At 47.8% G+C, this 22,335-nt stretch overlaps 1 protein-coding gene across 1 annotated transcript in view; it reads left to right on the top strand.

Annotated features, from left to right (window-relative positions):
- LOC146584824 (sodium- and chloride-dependent GABA transporter 2) overlaps positions 1-21,818 on the top strand; it is a 33,170-nt gene extending 11,352 nt beyond the window's left edge. Inside the window, exons 6-15 of the mRNA XM_085323989.1 lie at positions 1,478-1,610; positions 5,500-5,634; positions 12,646-12,749; positions 15,617-15,741; positions 16,367-16,479; positions 17,141-17,278; positions 18,657-18,759; positions 19,404-19,504; positions 19,968-20,138; positions 21,309-21,818. Of these exons, the coding sequence (XP_085180115.1) occupies positions 1,478-1,610; positions 5,500-5,634; positions 12,646-12,749; positions 15,617-15,741; positions 16,367-16,479; positions 17,141-17,278; positions 18,657-18,759; positions 19,404-19,504; positions 19,968-20,138; positions 21,309-21,428 (1,243 nt within the window). The 3' untranslated portion in view covers positions 21,429-21,818. The remainder of the gene's footprint in view (positions 1-1,477; positions 1,611-5,499; positions 5,635-12,645; positions 12,750-15,616; positions 15,742-16,366; positions 16,480-17,140; positions 17,279-18,656; positions 18,760-19,403; positions 19,505-19,967; positions 20,139-21,308) is intronic.
- Positions 21,819-22,335: the final 517 nt, after the last annotated feature.

Raw genomic sequence — 22,335 nt, forward strand, 5'->3', positions numbered from 1 at the left:
CTTCCCACTTCTACTTCTTTTTTTTGTCTCCCTTGCGGTCTCTGAGCCTGTGTTCTCCCTCAGATGGCTGCTCACATAGGAGGAGATGCTGGGCTTYCTTAGGCTGCGCTCCCTGAGACTGGCCGCTAGAAAAGTAGATGTTTATTTCAGCACTTTGAACAGTCTGGTAATATTACTGGGGAATCAGCACACAGGACTGAAAATTTCCACTCTCCACAGCTTTCTATRCAACATCTGTTCCTGGCTTCTTTGGGCTGTGGCGTAGGGAGGCAACAGCTTCCCGGGGAGGTGCTGACCTGCCAGCAGCGTGATGGTGTTCTTCCGAGGTTTCTTCTGGCTGTGGTACAGTGTTCAGTTAGTTATGCTCTGTTAGTATCTGCTTCCCGCTTGTTTCAGGGTCCATGTCTGTAGAAGAAAGGAAACTGCAAGATAACGAAAAATGTCTGAAAGGGCAGAGTGATTTCCTCTGAACTCTCATCCTTGCAATCCGTCATTAGACTGTGAAGCAGGAAAGGAGGCTGTGCATCTCAAACTGTGGTTCTCCAGCAGTGCTACCTTTATTTTAGAATAATTGCTGTATTTTACAGCAGGATGGGCTTGTGGGCATGCTCTGTGCATTGCTGTTGGAGCTGCAAATTAGTGCATGTCCCTCTTCATCTGTCTCAGGCTTGAGGTTTTGGGATTGCATCACGGTGTTTCATACTCATGTCTATCAGTGTGATGTAGGAGTCACAGGAGGAGAGGGGTGAGTCCTGACTTCTGTAAGTCATGAGGAAGATTTGACACAACCACAGCATGGAAAGCTACTGAATGTTCAGGGTGAGACTGTGAGAATTGGATTGAATCAAGTTCCATCAAGCTTGGGATCTTATCTCCACAGTGTCTGAAAGAGGATGTCTCTTCTGTCTGTGCTATGCTGATTGCTGTGGGCCTGTCCTGGCCTTTGTCATGGCATGGGATTCTCTGCTGCTCTGGGTCCTGAAGGGATATATATATATCCACTCCCAAAGACAATAGAAGGGCACTGTGGAGAAGGGGGCTGGAGAGCCTTGCTTCTTGTGTCTGCCTGATTGATTCTGTGTCTTAATGAAATGTATCATCTACTTTGTTTGAAGCATGTAAGAAAGGTATAGGTGATCTTTGTAATCTGTGTGAAAGAAGGCTCACTTGAGCCTGGGCTTGCTTGTTTGCACAAGGTTCCACACATTTTTGCAGACTGAGGTCTTACCCCAAACAGGACAAGTGGGAGAAGAAATGTCTTGGCTGGTAGTACTTTTTTCTAAGAGAAGAGCAACTGAGGACCACTGCTTGACTCCCCTGAGGCTTGCAGCCCAGAGCTGGGTGTTGTTTATAGGATATCACCTCTCCCCAAAGCTGYAGGCATTGTGGAGGTGTAGTGAGAGCCAGTGTGGGATTTGGAACGCTAGTGGCCAACATCAGCGACATTCAGGTGCTGTTTTGTCTCCCCCCAACACAGGAGGAGAGTACTAAAAATTTCTGATGGCATCCAGCACCTGGGCAGCCTGCGCTGGGAGCTGGCTCTGTGTCTACTGCTCGCATGGATCATCTGCTACTTCTGCATCTGGAAAGGAGTCAAGTCCACAGGGAAGGTGAGTGCTTGGCTCAGTTCAGCTGTCTTCTCTCAATCACAGCTGGAGCACTCAACCCACCCACCTTTTATATTCAGAGAGACTCTAGATGTCCTCTGGGAATGCCTTTCTGAGCTGACAGGACCCTGTAGGGCTCAGCTTTCAGAGAGGGTTTGAACCAGGCCCTGTGTTGTAGGTAGGAAATGTTGGGAGTACTGGGATAGAGGTGGGAGGCTTCTCAGAACACAGTCTTCCAAGATGAAGATGGGGATCTTCCTATTTCTTGCAGCTGGTCCCAATGAGGCTGTCAAGTCTCCTCCTACRGTTGCTCATGTTCCCCAATAGTAAAAGTCTCAAAAGTCTCTATTTTTTTTTAATTTTTCCTTCTCCTCCCCCCTCGCCCCCCAGTGCTGGTCACCACAGAGGTATTTCTGTAAATGCTTCTAGGAGGGGTCTTTGGGACTGTCTATTTCCATCCCATCCTTTCCCATCCCTGTCTCCTCCCTTTGTTACAGAGTGTGCCACTATCATTTGCACTGAACACATTACTTAGTTTCTTCTACCACCTCCTGACCCATTCCCAACCAGCTGTGTCTGGAGTCAGCAAGAACAGATGGAAATGAAAAGGTTTAGTATGTCATCTAAATGATGTCTTCTCAGCATGCTTTGAACAAGACACTGTGTGTAATGGGGTGTAAAGTTTAGCTGCATCTATTTCTATCAGGTGATGGCATAGATGTTAGCAGTTTTTCCTGCTCCCAGAATGATCTGGGATTATGAAACACAAAGGGGAAATCAAGCAGCTTGCAAAACTGATGTTTGCTGGTTTCCATGGAGTAAAACTAGAAGAAAAGATCAACTACTTGCTGTGGTAGTCTGGTAAAAGAAAGCAAAGGCAGTATAATAACAGCAAGTATGAGGCTTAGATACAGTAAAGTGTGGGAAGTGTGGAGAACAAATTCAATGTATTTTAGATATTAATTCTGTGTCAGATGCAAGCATTTTTAACAAAAATGACTTGTGAAGCTGAGATCTTGTCTCCTTGAAAAGAGAAAACTTGTTTCAGTAAAGAAACTGTGTTTGAGGGAAGTCTGTAAGTTTATCAGCCCTTTGTATTTGACAGTCCAGCTAAAACGATGGCTTCAGGGATACCAACTAAAATGATGGTTCTGGAGTTACAACCCATTGGTGAAGGGGTAACTCAGTCCTGGGGATTTACCTATGGAAGGGCAAAAAGAACAAGCTAAAACTGCCTTACTAATAGCAGCAGCAGCATTTTGCATCCTCTGACACAGGGACTGCCCATCCCTGAGGAGCACACAGATGCGGAAGGTTGTCACAGATGGAATCACTTTGCTGAGGCATGTGGATCAGCTTCAAATAAAACCCTAAATGTTGTTGACCAGCATGTGACAGAATGATCATACTGATCCCGGCAAGGTTCCTAGTGATGTAGTTAGTGCTAACAATGCCCAAAAAATAAAAAGATTGGGTCTAAGCCAATCATTGAGTAATATCTCATTGGATCCAGATGTTCATATTGTTAGATGGATGTTTGGCGCTCTTAACCCAAGAAAACATTCTCCATATTCAGACCTCTGGTCTCAGCACAGATGTGGGCAACTGTTGACTGAAAAAGCTTAACACACTAGTTCTTGCAGGCTGTAAAACACGTATGAGGTTACCAAGCTCATTTGGTTGAATCCAAATTATATGCCAGAGAACTACTAGTTTGTTTTGTGAATTTCTAAAACTGATATTATTTAGGAATCCAGTTGAGAATTTGCAATCTGACATGCTAGAAGAATATGCACTTAGGTTCAAAGGCTATATATATTTTTTTTAAAGATTTTTTTTTTAACTTACAATATTTTCCTGAACTGAGAAAGATAAGACTGTAATTTCCTGAAACAAAAATTTGGTTGTGTAGTAAGTACAGAGATGACTGTTAAACTGGCAGGAGCTGCAGATTTGATTAACTGGTGTGGAAAAGCTTTAACCTGAAGCCTACTTGAAACTTTAGGAACTGAAATGAATGATGATGTTTGCCAGTGTGGAAAGACACTAGCCTTAGATTCCTTCAGTGTACATGATGATGACTCAGAGGGATGGGGATGGAACTGCTAGCATAGACATCTCGGGTGATCATGAGTGTCAGCAAGTAGTCATTCTTCACCTACTTCTGTAGCATTATCTGAGAGAGCTGTGATATATGTCAGGACACATAAAGCGCATAAAGAACTTGGAGCTGCAGACATTGATGATGACTTAGTATTTTCAAAGATGGAACATCTTGCAAATCCCTCTATTCTTCTTTATGATGAGATTAAATAACAGAAAAGCATTTATCTGGACTTAGAGCATTGCATTCCAATGTGAGGTACATTGGATGTTGCTTTGTTCAGGTGGAGCATAACAAGATCAATCCATAAGAAATATCTTTTTGAATCACTATTCAGATCAGAAGCATTCTCTAGAGGCAGAGAGAATGTGACCATATTGTCCAGGGAAATCATGCACTCCTTCTTGGTAGTACTTCTTCTAATGGGGAAATTGCTGTAGATGTGACAGAACCTGTGACCACCACTAAGGGATGATGGGCATTAAGTGAATTTTGAAAAGAGTCATTCTGGATGAATGGACAGAGATTAGAAATAGATCATTTCACATCATTATGCATTGTAGTTACTCTAGAGATGAGCTTTAGCTCTTTGCTGTGTAACTTCTAACACTGAGAAAAGAGCTGTAAGGTAGCATGAAGATGAAGAGTACTGATGTAAATCCTCACTAAACACATTGACACAGGAAAAACCTGAAGGTACAGTGGCTTATTTTTTTTTCTTTGTCCTAGTGTGATACAACAAACTGAACAACTTTTTTCAAGGTGGTCAGTAAGTCTTGAAGCAACACAAAAGGATTAATGACACTAGTGAATTGCTGAGGACACTACATCAGCCCTTGGGCATTAGTTTCTTTATGCAGGAAACATCAACAACAGTGTGCTGTTGTTGTGAACTACTATAGCAATTAGCCAGAACAGTTCTGAAAGAACCCTAGTAATCCCCAAATTGAAGGTTATGTTTACCAGACATGGAATCCCTGGAAGGATTAGCTGATGCTGGCCCACAGCATTCATCAAAGGAATGCAACTACTTTGCTAGAGCAAGGGATTTCAAACGTATCTGAGTAAGTCTRTGTTATCCATGGGTCCAGGTTAAAAAAGCTGTGTTTGAGCCTGAGTCTTTGGTAACGAGTCTGAGATGTGCTGCCCTGCTCTTCATGAAGTGCCCTTGCTGGGTATTTCCGTGAACATAGATCAGTCAGACAGTGGCTGTGAGTCATTTAAGTGGAAGGCACAAGCCAGTTGCCAGTCCTGAATAGGGGGGYACCAGTATTGTCTCTAGCGATCCTTTGATAGCAGTAATGTTTCAGGCTCTATCACTTATCTGTATGCTCCTTCACTCTTTCCAGTAAATCCTAGGGAGAAAAGACTCTTGGTGTGTGACTCAGGCCTCTATTTAGGGTAAGGATGTGCAGATGGTCACAGGGGGCAGATTGTTATCTGATGAAAATAGATGTTAATCTACTGAATTCAGTGGAATGACTCTGACTTGAACTAGGCTTGCAGTCTGGATTGCTGCTAGGACTAGAAAGTTTTTCCTTTGCTCTAGATACACCAAGGCATGTTGAGTTTCCTGGGTGCATGCTAAAGGGAGTTTCTTTCTATTGCAGACTAAAGCAAGATGCTGAGCAAGGCAGCTAGATCAATTCCTTGTCACTGCCCAGGTGCCTTTCTCCTTTAGGCGCTCTTCTTACTTCCTCCTGGGGGATGGTGCCCTGCTCCCACCTGGCACTCCAGGCTCTTGCCCTTGCTGTTTGCTCACATATGCTTCCTTTGTGCTTCTCCTAGGTAGTGTATTTCACGGCCACGTTCCCATATCTCATGCTGGTAGTTCTGCTGATCAGGGGAGTCTCCCTGCCGGGGGCATCCCAAGGAATCTTGTTTTACCTTTACCCAGACCTCAGTCGCCTCAGGGACCCCCAGGTAAGGTGGAGGAGGGACTGAATGGTTGAGCTGCCTGAGCTGTGCTTGGATGGATGYAGGTGGCTTTTCTTTTTTTCTACTTTTTATTTTCTCATTCTTTTTCTTCTGCTTTCTCTGCTCCTCACCCTTCTGTGGACACAAGACAGGGCTTTGATATTTGTGTGTATTCTGGTGGTCCCAGTGCTGACTTGCCCCCAGATTTCATCAGTGTCATTACTGTATTTTCTGGTTCGAGTTGGTCTGAATTGTCTGGGGATATTGGCTGATGTGACAAAAGCTGTCAGTAGGGCTTTAAACCTCGCAGCTACAGAGTGACACCAGMCATCACCTCTGTTTCTTGGGAGATTCTGCCTTTGCAGTGGTGCTGCAGAGCAAGGTGCTTTGCCAGGCATGTGTCCATGAGGCACAACTTTGTGGTGTTGTGGCAGCACGCCGGGAAGAGCCCTCTCCTCTCTGCACGCTCTGGCTTCCTTGTGAGTGCACCTGGGTTTGTGGACAGGGATGGAGCAGAGGCATGCATCAGATGGTTTCTCTGCTTGGCTCACAAGGGATGAGTGCAGTTCAGCTGGGAACATCCTTTCTTCATTGTGGGCACACCACAGTAAGATCTCAGCCCTCTCTGAGCCAGAGTGTGCAGAGCTCTGAGAGAMCTACAGTCTCTAGTTTCAATTTTCATACAGTCTCTACTTCAAATTTTTCAGCAGAGCTGCTGCCATGGGAGTCTGAGAGAGCACCATGGTCCCTCCTACTGCTTTTCCAGGAGGAGGAAGGTGACTCTGCTGCTGGCTCCATTCTCCAATACCCTGCTGCCCTCCTCACCTCCCTTTCCGTCATTAGAAATCCCTGCCCGTTTGACTGGAGGTTCAGTGCCTGACTGCCACTTTTAATCTCTTCAGGACAAGTTATTCCATGTTAAATCCTAGTTCCAGCTGAGCTGCTGTACCAGCCTTTGTATAAAGGTGTTTCCAAAGGAGATTAAAGGGTGCCTGCCTGGAAAATAGGCCAGCAAAACCCTTCATAACCCCATTAACCCTTTCTGCTCCAGCCCCAGACTTGCCTTTGTTGTTAATTTTGCAAATGGGGCCATGAATGCTGAGGGAGGAATGGCTACAGCTGAAGCTGCTCTCTGATACAATGAGTGTTGGATCCTTGCAGATGTGAGGTACAAGCATCTCAAGGGCCATGTAGGATTCCCAGTTTTTGCTTGTACCACTGATTCAGTATGGTTTTGTGCAAATTGGTTTGACTTATGGCTTCCRATTTGAAGACCTAAACATGAGTTTCTGGTTTCCAAGTAAAGCCAGTCTGGTTTTTGTCATGTAAAGTGCTCAAAGTTCCTGCTCAGCTTTTCGGAAATCAGTCTTTGGTCAACTATGTGCCTGAGTAGTGACTGAAAAGCCTAATTTTACGATATCAGCTTCTTTCTTGCCCTCTTTGACTGTAAATGGAGATGGAGAGATTTACTGCTGTGTCTTTGTGAAGGTGCCCCAAGGCTTGCGATGTTTTTTCAAAACTGTCTAGGAGAGTGAGGACAGGTCTGTGTTTGCAATGTTTGTTGCTCCATCCATTTTGATTAGGTGTGACTTCCGAAATGAAATGCTCTTTTGGAATGGTGTTGACTTGGTTATTAAAAAAAGTCCTGTTGTTACTGCTGCTATGTTCCTCAGGGGACTGAATTAAACTACTTCAGGCATGGTTTTGCTGGTACTAGTTCCTCAGTGGATCTGTACTGGCAAACTGTCTCGATAAAGGCTGGGCTTTGGAAGCAWGGCTTCCTCCCAGGCTGGAAAATGCTGATGCATTGGTAGAAGTGCAGGATAACCCTTCAGAGCAAGAGGCTCCCTTATCACTGTGTTGGGGAGGAAAATCTGTTACCTCCTTCCTGGCAGACCAAGGAATTTGTCATTCTTTGATGAATGCTTCTCTTCAGCAGGAGAAAAGCAGAAATAGAAGAAAAAGTAGAAGTGATTGCTTTTTTTTTTTTTTTCTTGAATTCTTTAAGGTTGTCCCACAAGAGTGAAGGGAAGGGAAGGGTTAGCGTCACAAGTCTGAGTGTGCCCGACCGTGGTCGCCTCTCTCTCTCTGTGCAAGGACAGCATGACTCCTGCTAGTCGATCAGGGGCCAAGTCGCTTATAATTGGTTTGCGTTCAAAGTACGGTGAGCAGTAATTGTTTACCTGCAATCCAGTGCTACTTGGAAAAATGCAAGACTTGTTAGTGCCTGGGAAAAGATTCTGGAAATTAAAAAGGCTCTCCAATCTGAGCCTTATGAGAATGAGTCTCAAGGGGAGGTTTAAATGAAGCAAAACAATATAGCARGTGACAAAAAAAAATGGTTAAAAGTATATGAAAACCTACATGAAAGGAGGAGATGAATTATTTAGCAGATGCTACCAAGGGAGATGCAGCTGAGATATGATTAAGTATCAGAGTATCAGACTAGCATGTGGAAATCATTGYTTTTCACCTGCTGAGTGACCTTGGGCAGAACCTTGAAATTCTGTGGTTTGCCTTATAAAAGAGCTCAGACTAGCTGATTAATGATAGTCTCTTCTGGCCATAAAGTCTACAGATTCCCTAAATATTCCTGCACYTTTGTTTTCCCATTCTATAAAATGCTTAGAATTAAAATGTTAAATACGATGCATTTGATATATCAGTAGATCAGACTGTACATGGAAGCTACTGAGCAAAGAATTTTGAATAAAAAGGTCTATTTTTTGTTCAAAYAGGTAAAGGTAAAAAGTACTTAACAGATAATTTATTTTGAACTATATTTCTCCCCCTCCGAAATCGCATTTTCTGTATACCACAAGGTTACTACATTTTTCATAGTGTGGCTCATGTTTTAACAGCATGCGGGTCTTAGAGATGTTCACCACTTCTTCTTCTGATCATTCCACCCTTCGTAATAACTTTATGGCAATTTTATCAACTGCTTGTTTCAGTAGATAATGCTGGGGATTTACTGATGCGATTAAGGAGAGATGTGCAGTGTGATCCAGTAGCGGGAAGCAGAAATGAGAAGAATTCAGATTAGAGATAARACTTAAGGGTGGGAAATATGTCATTAGAAAAACGTTTCTCAGGCCCTGGTAGCCTCTCCATCACTTGACGCTTTGTTACCAAGACCAGATGCTTTTTTAATGGACAGATTCTGAGAGAGAACTGATGAGCTCGGTGCAGAAAGTGCTGGCTGGGGCTTTGGGCTTGCTCTAAAGAGAAGAAATATAATAGTCTCTTTTCACACTGGTGTCAGTCCAGGGACTCTAGCTACATTTTAGTAGATTTAGTGGGTGAAAATGAAAGAGAAGTAAAATTCAGCGCCCTATGAGTCTATCCCTTTCTGGAAAAACAAGAAATGTTTTTTCAGAACGTGCTCAAAACCTCCCATTCTTGTTTTGCTCCAGAAATTTCCRGAAATCCCAGATACCTTTAGGTAGTTTTTATGTGAAGAAACCACTTTCTGTAAAACCCTGCTTTCTTTAGAGTCCAGCCATGTTGAAAGGAGGCTGGGTCCAGGGGAGAAACCAGGGCGCCCGACCCGGAGAGGTCTGTCGCGTGGTCTGCAGCCCAGCTTTGCCGGCGGCCCACRCCACGGGCAGTCGCTCCCGTCATGCAGGACGCCTAACGCTGCGCGACACCGTGCCGCGGCACCGACGCTTGCCGTGCGTGACTAGTGCAGCTGGGCGTCACCTTCGTCCGACCAGCCAACCTCTGCTTCTTGCTCAGTCTTTTATAAATCTGCGTCGCTTTAAAGTAACTCGGCCTTTGCTTTTCTGGGCAGCGTTTATTTGCCCCCGGCGGACCCCGCAGGCTCCTCCTTTGCCACGGGCGTGGCGGGAAGGGAGGGCARGGGATGGCGCTGCCCCCCGGGCTCCTCGGGGAGCCGCCTGCCGCGTCTGCAGTCGGCAGGGGATGCTTTCGGGGACCGGCTCGCGGTATGCGCTGCGGCGAGCCTCGGCTGCGGCGGCCGCCCCGCGGCGAGACCCCGGCCCGCCGCTGGGAGGACGGCGAGGTGTTTGCGTCTTCCACGGCCGTGACCCGCTTGGTTAAACAAGGGCCCCGGGCCCACGCTGGGGAAGGGGTCAGAGCCGCCGGTCCCCACTTGGGCTGGGGCCTCTCCCGCTGCGGCTCCGCTGCCAGCAGGCGCTGAGGCTGCCCAGCRAGCGGCGAGGCTGGCTGCGGGCCTGCTAAATATTATTTTGTTCCCCTTATTTATTTGTTTTTTCCCAGTTTGACTGGTGAGGCCGGGAGGCGTGCGGGGTGCCGGGGGGCAGCCGGCGTGGAAGGTCCCGCTGGCTCCTGCCGGGGCGGCTCCTCCGAACATGCGGAGGGCGAGCGCAGCTGTGTTTACCTTGGTGGCCTTCCTCCTCGTCGTCGTCGTCCTCCTCCTCCTCGCCAGCGTTTGTTTTCTCGCGGCGGCGTCCGAAGGCGCTCCGGCGGCGAAGGCTCGGCTCGGGCGGTCGCTGCTCCGTGGTGGGCGATGCGCCGCGGCGCGTGACGACCTCCCGCGCACGGCGCGTTCGCCCGCGCGGTGCTGGATCACCGCCGCTCGCCGACGGGGCCGGTCCAGCGCTTCCCGGCGCGACGCCTTCACGTGATGAGTTACGTACCTCGGGGTTCGATAACGTTTTGCTCTAAAATGGCCTTTCCTATTATTCGTAAGTGCTTTGAGAGCTTCCGAAGGAAGGATCTGCTTTGGTAGAGGGAGTTATTAAATTCCAGTACACATAATAAAGCAAATAGTGCCAAGAAAATTAAGGAGGGAGGGAAAATGTCCTCCTATAGGCCATAACAATCTTAGATAACTGCAGCTTAGGTATGAAAGCTTTGGTTAAAAAGAGAGAGTAGGAGGTTATTACAARCTGGAGCAAACAACACGTTCAAGGAAATTGAATTATGAATTAAATAAACTGGATGGCCTAGAAAACTGCAGACAACAATCCAATCGAAATACCCAGGCTGCCAACATGCTGGTGAAATCTGAACAACAGGATGAACTTTACCAGCCTCTTTGGGAACAGCGGTCAGAGAACAGCAGCACTCTTCAGGGGAAACCAAGCCCTCCATTACCGCTATCAGGCACCTTTAAACAGAGTGGAAATATTTAAATTATGAGAGGCTGATGATCAATATTGCAGGAGGAAAAGGGGGGCTTTGGACTGAAAAAAAAAAAAAAAACATTTCTCCTGAGTCACTGTAATAGAGAGAAATGAGCGTAGGAATTTTGAAGAGGGAAGATTTGGTTTGATTTTTCTGAGGTGAATGGTAGTGGTCAGTGTRGCCCTCTGTGAAACGCTGCAGAGCCATGTGGGAAGCAGCCGTCCTTGTGAGCGACTTGAGATGGAGCCTGGACAAGAGAGCGGTTGAGGTCCCTTCCAGCCTGCYTGAACCTACTGTCCTGTGACTTGCTACTTGCTCTTAGCTCTGCCACAAATGACAGGAGGTCAGGAGTGGCCTGGTGTCAGTCTTGCCGGAGTCCAACAACTGCCAGGGGACCGGGAAAGACAGAAAGGTGGCGTGGTCTTTGACCCAAGAGCTGCAGTAGCCTTTTAAAATRGGAAACAAAAACGCGTTCACCCTGAGCTGATGCTCGCAGTCATGCTGACTGAGTGGGACCATAAGATCTGTAACCCAGGTGTAGCTTTATTTGCACTGGTTCTGTCACAGGCTACCTTGCTTCAGATGGGAATGTGTGCTAACACAAGTCCTGCATTCCCATAACGTCACTTTGCATTGGGTTGTCCACTCAGCCTGTACATGCTCCACATGCATGGACTCCAGAAAGCCCATCAACCTAGGAGCAAGAACAAAAAAAAAAAAGAAAAAAACAAAACCAGTGATGATGATTGAATCACATAATTGCTGAGAGACGCCGTGGTCCATAGACACTGCTGGGATGCTTTCCATTGATTTTCAGTTGTCTCAGGTGAGATCTTGGCACTAGGGAAAACTCACCAACACTACTACCTAAGGGAAGAAGGGTATGACCTGAGAATTCTTAGCCAGATGCAAACTCTTCTCATTGAGAACTTCCCAGTAATACTTTTCTTATGCTTTTCTTTCCTAACTAGCTTCCCTTTTATCTCTAGAAAGTGGCTGCATGTCAGCGTTGGTTGAATGATTGTCTTATCAACAGTTTTAAATCCACTAGGAAGCCTTAGGGAAAAAGATGTTATACAATAGAGGATTTAATTAATAATCTTTGTCATTGTTTCTTTCCTCACTGTTAATTCCTCCTTTTGCTGTTCTCTGCAGAAGACGGTGGCTGTGGTTGCGTCGGTGACTACACACCGCTAGGCTTTCAGATCAAATTTGGCATTGACAAATGTTGGCCTTGGAGCACTGGCACATGATCTTGACAACAAGARTGGAGTTCAAAGGGGCCTCGTGGGACTACATCATTATTGCAATTTCTTTTAGGAGCTGTCTTTTGCAACCGGCTCAGTTTATTTCTAAGATTTCACTCCTCCCCAGTTAATTGGCTTTCAAGTTTTGGAACCTCTTAAATTGGGTCTTGGAGCCAAAGGCCACCATCAGGAACTGTGCCACCTGGTGGAGCACCAGGCCTGCCCAAATAAAGTCCTGCCTCTCACCTGCTAGCAGACAACTCTTTCAGCTCCCATGGAAAGAGTTCGTCTGGCCTGTTACTGCTGGAAGGCTCTGGAGAGTCACAGAGTTCTGTAGATTTGATCAAGGAAGAAAAAGATAATGATGAAAAGTTATACATATTGTGGATTTGCAAGGCTCTTGGTGCATCTCTTTTTTTGGTGCTCTTACCACCCTGTGTGCTTTGCTTTGCTGTGGACTGTAATTCCTGGCACTGTATAATCTAGTGCTATCAAAGGCTCATCTAAATATTGAGTTTTGCTGACCTCCTGAGCACTGACGGACCTTTCTGCTAGTTACATAAGCCCCCAGGTCTCTCTTTCTCTTCACATCGGTGTACTGTCCRCACTCTGTGTTGGCCTTATCTTCTTCTTACCTGTATTTGCATCTCCCTTGCAGGTCTGGATGGATGCAGGCACTCAGATCTTCTTCTCATATGCAATATGTCTGGGATGCCTTACAGCTTTGGGTAGCTACAACAAATACCATAACAACTGTTACAGGTAACTGGAACGCAGCTCTGGTGTCTAGAGCCTTCCCTTCCCTGAACATCAGTGTAAACTGCCTGGGCAACTGCTGGAGGTAACTGGCCATGTGAGGTGCATTGTTTTCCCTTTCTACTTAAGGCATAAGAAAACTCTCCCCAGAAATTTTCTCTGAAACTTTTTTTCTGTTGCCATGTTGCCCAAATCCAACTCTTCAAGCTATATACCCAAGCGGAGTGCAAGCAACTTTCTGGCCATGTCACGAGTGATAAATTCCCTCTTCCACTCCAGCTGACAGCCAGCAAACTCAGATCCCTCTTCACCAGTCTTCACCTGTGATCCCAGGCCACACCACAATCTTCCCCTTATTAAAGAGGTGCATGAGTAGCTGTAGCGGAAGCAGAGCTGTAAGAGCTAATACCTCTGACCTGGAATCTTTCACCTCGTAATTTATCATTCTCCTGTTAGTTTGGACCTAGTGTCTTGCACAGTCATTGATATTGTTTATTCCTATGTGCTGTCTCTGGCATATATAAACCTACAAATATGACCCCTGCCTCTTGTGCACCCTTCCCATGAGGCACTGCCCTTTGAACAAAGAGTAACCATGCTGCCAAATTGGAACTGGCTGTTGAATTGAACTGGTTAGGTGAAAGCAAACTTGTTTCACTGTAGGTGTGGCCAGCATCTGGAGCTGTATCTCCAGAAGCAAAAAGCCCAATAACCTGCCTCTCTTCCCACCATTCATTTACTGGCCTTACTGCTCTTGGCCCTGTGTTCTGCTGCCTTTTAAATTCTAACTTGTTGTCATTGCTGTGGAAGATCCAGGCAGACCATCAGGTTACAAAGTCCTTGTATCTTTATCTATCTCTCTTTACCTTAGAAATTCACTCTTGCTATAAGATGCTTCTCCAGCAGAAGCTGGACTGAGACTACTCTTTCTTTTCATAGCCTTTCCCCCAAACCCTTTTTTGAGAGAAAGAACTGTGGGAATAGATGTGATAACAGATCTGGCTTTGACCTGCCTCCTGCCTTGGGCCGTAACCCTCTGCATCTCCAGTCTGGATGTGTAACATGGAGACGATGACAAGGGCTGCCTAGCACCAATGTTGTAAAATGCTTCTGTAATTTCAACTGGGAAATACTATGGAAAGGAAAGAGATGTCCGTTTGCACACAAACCCTTTCTGCTATTCGGCTATGCTAGGGAATTTGTTTCTTGTTCCAGCGGAGTTTTCATCTCCAACCATCCAGTTTCCTAGGTACAGACCCAGTTCTATCCTATAGTCTGCAGCTTCGGTCTGTACAGGAAGACAAGGCTAGTTTTTAACAGGACAGAAGAGTAACAGTGTGGTGCTACACTGAATTGCAACAGGCTAGATGTAGCCACCAGTGACCTGGGGAAAGAAAGGTATGTGGGGAGGAGGGACCGTTGCTCATGTGGCAGTAGTCTGAGATGGCACCAAATGGCTTGGACTATTTCCCCTTCTCTGGAATGGTAAGGAGAATCACTTGGACTCAGAGCTTTCCCTTTCTGGTGAAAATCTGGGGACTACACTTTGGCCATTCCCCATGTTACCCTCCACCAGGACATCCCCTTCCCACGCTCTATGTGACTTGAGAGCACCTCTCAGCTCATGCCTCTCCCAGAATGTTTTAACCTTTCATAAATTCATGTGCGGGAAAAGAGGGAAAAACACCAGGAAGGAAGAGGAACTATCTGAGGTAAATTGGAACTTGTATAAACTGGTGAAGAGTAGGTGGTTTCTAGCAGTTGGAGAAATGAGTTTCCGGTGTGGACTTCCAATTGGATTAGCTGAGTCTGGCAGAGCATGATCCTCTGCATCGGCAGGACAATTCACTCTGGAGATCTCTTTCAGCCTCTCGTGCCTTAGTAACCAAATGAAAAGGTGTAGCAATGATGTTAGGTGCTGTACAGTCCTGGCAAAGCAAAGTGCTGAGTTTTGAAAGGAATRGCTTTAACTATTTGTATAGTTTAGGGGCTCTGCATGAGCTGTAGTCTCTCTCCAGAAATGGTTGTTACAGACAGTGAATAGATCTAGTTAATGTGCGGAGAGGAGMATGAAGCCAAAAAAATGCTAGCTACCTAAAGAGTGATGCAGAAAATCACACTGGATTTACAGAGTAGCATTTAATGAAATCAGAGTAGGCCTTTAAACACCAGAATTGCATGTTCAATTTGGTTCAGAATCTCTTGGAAAGATGCTGCAAATGTTGTTGTCCCTAGGATTGTAGTCAAGAGAGGCCTAGGGAGACTGAAGTGTGAAAAGGAAACAGATAGATAAGAGTAGCTGGATAAGAAGGAGGTGAAATAGAGACAAAAATGGATAGATCAGAGAAAATAAATTGGATATCCCTGTTTATCTTTTGCTCATAATATGAGAACCAGGAGAKGTCTAGTAGTGTTGGGAGCCAAAAATTTGTAGTGTTTGAAAACTCTTTTAAAGAAAAAAACACCTCTCAGCCAAAACTAATTGCTGATACTCTCTGCCACAGGATTTCAGAGAAATCAGGAGAAAGAGAGAGAAGGAAAAAAAATCAAGCATTTTGATGGGTGGAGAGTCTATCTCATAAACAAGCAGCTTCAATAAAAAAAATGCACCTTACACTGTCATTAGCAGAGACTTTCCTTGGGGAGCTCCTGCTTCCTCACTTTGGGCTTGTTCTTCTGCAGCACTCAGTGCCAAGCAGATGCCCAGGGCAGGGGGGGCTTTGCCACCCCTGCGGGGTGGTCAGGAGTGAGGTTCACTGAAGACATGGTGCTGAGTGGCAGAGTGGGCTGCAGCTGGCACGGCTGTCTGCAGCTTGAGGTTGCACCTTGCCTCCTGGCTCCCCCAGGTGATGCTTCCCCTTCTCTGCCCCCAGGGACTGCGTGGCTCTCTGCTTCCTCAACAGCGGCACCAGCTTTGTGGCTGGCTTCGCCATCTTCTCCATCCTGGGCTTCATGGCAGGGGAGCAGGGCGTGCCCATTGCTGAAGTGGCTGAGTCGGGTGAGTGAGGGCCACAATGGGGACGGGCATGCCCACAGGTTACTCATGATGTGCCCTCTGGGGTAATCTGCCCTGGGTCTACGGACGCTGCAGCAGCAGGCTCCTTTCCATGGGCAGCTCTGCTGCTTGCCTCTGAGAAGCAGAGAGAAAAGAGTGCCAGCTATGAGATGTATACAAGTATAGCACTTGCTTCTCTCTTGGCTGGTGGGGTGATGGGCCTGCAAAACATGTGTCCTGGCTTGCTCTGTGTTCCCTGGGACTCAGAGGCTTGCTCCTGCTCCCAGCCCTCGCAGCAGCGGTGCAGCCGTCACTTGCTGTGCTTCCTTTCCCTTCCTCCCAGCTGACCCCTCTGTGCTTCTTCTAGCCCCTTGACTGTGGCCAAGGAGCCTGGGCCTCCTGGACAGTGGTTGGATGTAACTGAAGCAAAAGGCTGCGTGGGCTGTGCCTTGCACCAGGAGGCTGCACCATGCAGCTCTGGGCACACGGCTCTTATGCTGCATGCCAGCCTTGCTGTGCCGCTGCTGGCAGTGATGCTGCTTCCCCATCGCTGGGGTGGGATGCAAGGCATCCAGGAGCTTCCAGATCTGCTGTCTGCTGCCTGCTTTAAATGCCCTTCTCCTCTCAGGGCCTGGCCTGGCATTCATCGCCTACCCTCGGGCTGTCGTCATGTTGCCCTTCTCCCCACTCTGGGCCTGCTTCTTCTTCCTGATGGTTGTTTTGCTGGGACTGGACAGCCAGGTAAAGGAATAGGGAGCTCCCCAGAAGGACAAAAAATATCATCTCTTCAAACTGGATGCAAATGGATTCTGCTTGGCTGATGGAGAAGGCAGGAGGGAATGTGGGGAGCCAGGTCCTTGGTGACAGCTTTTCTTGCTGAGAGTACAGCACTGTGCCCAAGCACCTGTGGAGGGTCAATGGCCAGAGGTTGGAGGGGGAGGCGTGAAGCTTGGAATGTTTCAGCCACATGTTAAGGGGTGAGGGCACTTCTAGGCCAGACACAGGTCTTTCTACACGGGACAGTGAAGTGCAGAGGCAATAACTGAGGTCCTGGAAGCAGGGTAACTACCTCAATGTGGCCCTCCGCTGAGGCAGTTATGTGGACTAATCTCCACACAGGCGGTTAACCCCGTGTGGGGCACTGTGCTCAGTCAGGMAGCGATGATGCTTCTAGGGCTTAAGATAGTCTCCACATGGCAGTGTGTGGGTCTGGCCACTCTCTGTGGATGTGGCCTGCACATATCCTGAGGTACAGGACATCACCAGTAGCTATGGCTGAGATCAGTTTAATGGTTCTTCCTGGCTGAGGAGACCCTGTCCAGAGAGTGAAAGGCTGGACTGAAACCTGTGGCATTAGCCCAGTGGGACCAGCTGATGGAGGTTGGAACTCTGTTCTTTGCAGTTTGTCTGTGTGGAGAGCCTTGTCACAGCTCTTGTTGACATGTACCCTACCATCTTCCGCAAGAAGAACCGCCGGGAAACCCTCATCTTGCTGGTGTCCGTCCTCTCCTACCTAGTTGGATTGGTGATGCTCACAGAGGTATTTTGGGTTGAGGGGAGAGTGAGGAGCCTGGTGCCGTGCCCTCCTCCAAGCACCTATGGGGCACTCACTGGGTCACCCCTCCAGTGTGTGTGGGGGGACTTGGGGGTGCTGGGGCTGTGGGCTGGAGCCATCTGGCTTGTCCAACTACACAGTGCCTGGTGGGAGAGGGCCAGGGAGGCTGTGAGCGGTGGGCAGCCCTGGGAGTCGGTCCTCTCTTCCCCATTCAGCATTGCCCCAGTGTTGTTGCATGATGTTGGTGGCTCTTTGCTGCTGTTATGGTTTGGGCACAAGTGTTTGGCCACTACGTGACATGGAAGAGTCCAAGGAATATTTTGGAAAAGTGGATAYTGTGTAGTTGTGAGCTATGCCAGCACAAATCCTTTCCTTTCCAGATGGCATTTGAATTTTTGCCTTCCAGTCCTGACTGCCTGTGCTATTTATATGTACCAACACATCCCTGACACCTCTCCTGCCTAAAATAGTAACTAGAGCTCCAGGCAGGTGATGTTGTGATTCAGATTTAACTTTACAGCTAGCCAAAGCTTTACAGCTGTAGCCTGTTGCATGGTGGGAGGAGCACATTTGTCCTTTTCTTTCCTGCTCGGTGGAGCTGCATGGAAGCTAGATATAGGGAAACTCAATGGGCCTGAGTGTCCTTTACACTGACTTCCTATCTAGTTCCCTCTTGGTGAAAGCGATTAATTGCCTGGAGTTAAAACTGTTCTGCTTTAAAATCTTTGACTCATCTTAGAAGGGGGAGTGATTGATGCTGCCATGATGCTTTTTCCTGTTTCCATCTTATGTATTCATTTGGGCTTGATATTGAAAAAGTGGCCTTTGATGTTGCATCTGCAGCTTTGTGTCTAGACTTAGCTGTGGACCTGTTTCGTAGACCAGCTTGTGTAGCTGGCAGGTGAAACATCCAACTGCTAGCCTGTGAGGGCATAGCAATAGGTGCTTGCAAAATTGCATGCACATTGATTTCCMCTGTGAAAATTAGAAGGCTGAACTTAATCAAGTACATTATATCTCTTAAGGGAGTCTCCACACTCACTTCCAAATACAAGACATGCTTTTTTTCTGTCCTATCATGAAGTAGCCCCAAGACCTCTGRTGGTGACTTCACTTCTTTTGTTCTGCCCTGGAATGAAGAGCTGCRGAGACTGCTGAGAGCAGGGAGGTTTCTAGAGCTGTTGCATGTCTCCATCTGTGAGCACAAGGGATGCAGCCTTTACTATTGCTGYTTACCAGAGAGGGGGAAGGTGCCTCTAGCTCAGGGGAAAAATTTGAGCGATTCCTGCTCTTTGCCTGTCCCTGATTCCTTTTCCTTCTCTCCCTCCACACACCGCCTTGCTCCCTGCTTGGCCCTTCCCAGGGGGGGATGTACGTCTTCCAGCTCTTTGATTACTATGCTGCCAGTGGCATGTGCCTGCTCTTTGTGGCCATCTTCGAGACCCTCTGCATCGCCTGGATCTATGGTGAGTGTGAACCAGTGTGTGKGGGGGTGTCCCCAGCTCTGGTCTCTCATACTCTTGCTCGGTTCAGCCTCAGAGTGCTAGTCCATAACTCCTCTTGGCAGTCACTTTGCAGTGCAAAGCAACCTGCTGAACCCTTGTTTTGGTGCCCATGGACTCAGCTGGTGGGGGCTTCCTCACAGCAACACCCTGGGGGATCTACTTGGTAGATATCCTTATCCTTAGCATATTCCTACATGTCCCTGCTTTTGAGCCCTCTCCTTACTTGGGGTTTAGAGCTRGGCACACAGAGGGCCCTGAGACCCTCAGACATTTTTGAGAGTCCTCTCCCAGCATTGTCATTCACAAGGAATGGGTAAAACTTGAATTCAGGCCCTAGCCTGGGTGACAACAGCTGAGAGGCTGGCTGTGGTTACTTACTGTGCTGTCTGAGGGTGAGCGGATGTTACTTTAGGATGCAGACTGAAGCTTGTTGCATTTCCAACAGGGCTGCCAGCTGTCCTGAGATTACTGCCAGGTCTTTCAGGGAGCTCCTGACCAGYGGTCAGATAGGGGTGAACCCTGCTCACTAGCCTCCCCGTAACACACAGATCCTGCTGCCCTTTTGGGGCTTGGTAGTAATGAGGCATATTTCCCCTCTTCTGCAGGTGCTGAGCGTTTCTATGATAATATTGAAGACATGATTGGGTACCGGCCATGGGCAGTCATCAAATACTGCTGGCTTTTCATCACACCTGCAGTTTGCATGGTGAGAGCCTGCAGGAAGAGGGGGTGTGGGGCTGGGCTTCTGTGGGGGTAGGGAGATGGGTAGACCCGGGTGCCTCTGAGGTGTAGATGTATACACACATACAGAGAGATGTGTTTGTATGTAGAGAGGCTTTTATGACCTGCACTTTGGGAACCTGCTGCTCTGCATTTGTCCTTAACCTTTGGGCCCTGGCATGGGGCAAAGCAATGGGGAGCAGGGCCTGGCTCAGCAATGACAGTGGTGTCTGCTGCTTGGGTGAGCTCCTTGGTGCCATGCCCACTGCTGAGCACAGCATGCAACCAGCAAAACTGGCTTGACTAGTATCGCCTGTGTTGTTGTCCTGGGGAGCTCTTCAATACATTGAAATTCTATGTGGAGGCGCGGAGTTGCCAGGAAGGACTTGTTTTGACTAACGGTGCTTATTCTCTTGCTCTTTTTCCCTTGGCTTCTTCCACCATGCCAGGCAACCTTCCTGTTTTCTCTGATCAAATATACCCCATTGACCTACAACAAGAAGTATGTGTACCCATGGTGGGGAGATACCCTGGGGTGGCTGCTGGCCCTCTCCTCAATGGTGTGCATCCCACTTTGGATCATCTACAAACTCTCCACCATCAAAGGCTCCCTCAAAGAGGTGAGGTTGGTGCTCTGGGATGCAGCCATGAGCGTGCTGCTGTGTTGAAGTCCAGTCCTGAATGGCAATTGTTTGTGTGTTGCATGTTAATTAATAGGGAGACTAGAATTAATTGRCTCAATTAATCAAGAATCCATTGCTATAACAAGTTGTTGGTTTTATTAAGTTCTGACTGGAGGACTACTCAGAGCCAGCTGTTGCCTCTTGGTGCTACTTAGTTATTGCTCCTGCCTCTTTGCATGCACCATCAGGAATCAGCTCCTTAWATGGTGAGGATAAAGATGATCTCCAGTGCTCCAACTCAGTTTGGAGGCTGCCCTTGACTGGGACTTGGGGACTTGCTCCAAGGAAGCTCCAGATCCCATGAGTGCTCTAGGCAGGGTCCTGGCATGGAGCACCCCCATCCCTGCTGAGCCCAAAGGGCTGGGGTAGAAGGAATAAATAGGAGCCTGGAATTTGTGTTGCAGCATCAGTGGCCTGGTGTCTGCCCTGCACCCAGAGGTTGCTGTGGATTTGCTCTGAGAGAACAGTCACCCAGCAAAGTGGACCTTCCTCTAGACAAGCAACCTGTCTCTGCCATGGCTTACTGGAGAGGAAGAGGAGGTTTTGCAGAAGGCCGTGATCCTCTGGGTCTCGCCCATTCTCTGCCTCCTGCAAGTACTTGGGCATGGGTTGTGACAGCAATGGGACCCTGATTTGTGTGGCCAGAGAGAGATGGGTCTGGCTACAAGAGCATGCAAGGGCCATGTTGCATGCCACAGGGCAAGCCCCGCTCGTGCACTTGTTGGCCCAGTTTAAGCCGAACCTGTGTGCATAGGGTTTCCCTTTGCAGTGCATAAGGAAGGAGGGGATGACCTAGAGGTACTTTGGCACAGACCTKCACTTGGACTGCCTTCTAGATGTGGCCAGGGTGAACAGGCTTTCCCACTGCGTCTCAGATCTCCCACRTGCTCAGTGAGCATCTTGGGATTGTAGTAATTGGTTCAAGTATCTGTTTGTTCTCAGACATTGAAGAGACGGCTGCCTGTATTTCAGGATGCCCTGGTATTTAAAGGACAGGACTTACAGCCCTGCCTATCTGGCTGAGTGATACCAGTGACTAGAAGGGGAGAGCCCAGATTGCTTTTTGCCCTTGTGAGATGATGTTCAGTGCCTGACTTTATCTTCCAGAGGCTTCGCCAACTCACCTGTCCACTTGAGGACTTACCTTCCAGGCCAGGCACGGGACAGCCTCTTCCCTCCACCAGAGATGGCCTCCTGATGCTGACAGAGCTTGAATCTCACTGCTAGGACCAGAGGAGAGGGTGTCTCTCTCCCCTGCCCCAGGATGGTTTTCATACAGCCTTTACCACCTGTTGGATAACACATGGATTCTTCACTCACCAAGGAGAGAGGGATTTCTGAGCTGAGCTCCCTTCCTTGGAAGATCTGAAAAGCTGAGGAAGAGGCTGCCATGGAGATGTCCTTCCCAGGCTGTGGAGTTAGCAATGCACCTTAATCCTCTCCTTGGAGAGCCGCCTAAAGAAGCAGATCAAGCACTGGTGTTCCTGAGCATCCCCGGCCTTTCGATGGGCAGAAAGGAAGGACTGATCTCGGAGTGGAAAGTGTCAGAGAGTCTCAGAGGTGTTGCTCCTATGTGGACTTTGGGAGCTTCTCCATTCATTCCATTAAATCCTTGTTTTTTTCCCTTCTAGAATCTCTCTGTCTCGGCTTTGTCTCCCCTGCATCTGTTCCTGATGATATGTTAGGTGGGATGTGCATCAGTGGAGCAGTACTGGGCTCTTTTGCACTGACAGAGAGGTATGGGAAGCTGGCCAGAAAAGAGGAGGCTTGGTTAGGGTGGAAAGGAAAATAGAGAACACTGATTAGGAGGCACCCTGTAAGCAGTAGGCCTGGGATACTTAGGTGAAGTGGAGAGCGTAATGCCACCTTCTGCTGAAGCCATTGCCAACTCCCAGCAAGTCATGTGGCTGCTGAGTCACTGGGCTATTCCTGGGGTCTGAGAGAAGTGTGTGGGTTTGCATTTTCTTCATGCAAGTGGAGGATGATGGGAAAMTCTCCCTCTTCTCCACAGGTCTACGTCATTTTTGTGCTGACTGGCTTCTAGGTGCTTTAGAGACAGCTATTTTGTTTTTTCTGCATATGGGAGGAAGGCTGCACAGTTGAAATGGGATCTGCATGTCAAGTCAGCTCATGT

Source organism: Rhea americana, unplaced genomic scaffold (genome assembly GCF_003343005.1).
Source record: "Rhea americana isolate MKP2758 unplaced genomic scaffold, rheAme1 scaffold_9, whole genome shotgun sequence".
Classification (NCBI taxonomy): domain Eukaryota; kingdom Metazoa; phylum Chordata; class Aves; order Rheiformes; family Rheidae; genus Rhea; species Rhea americana.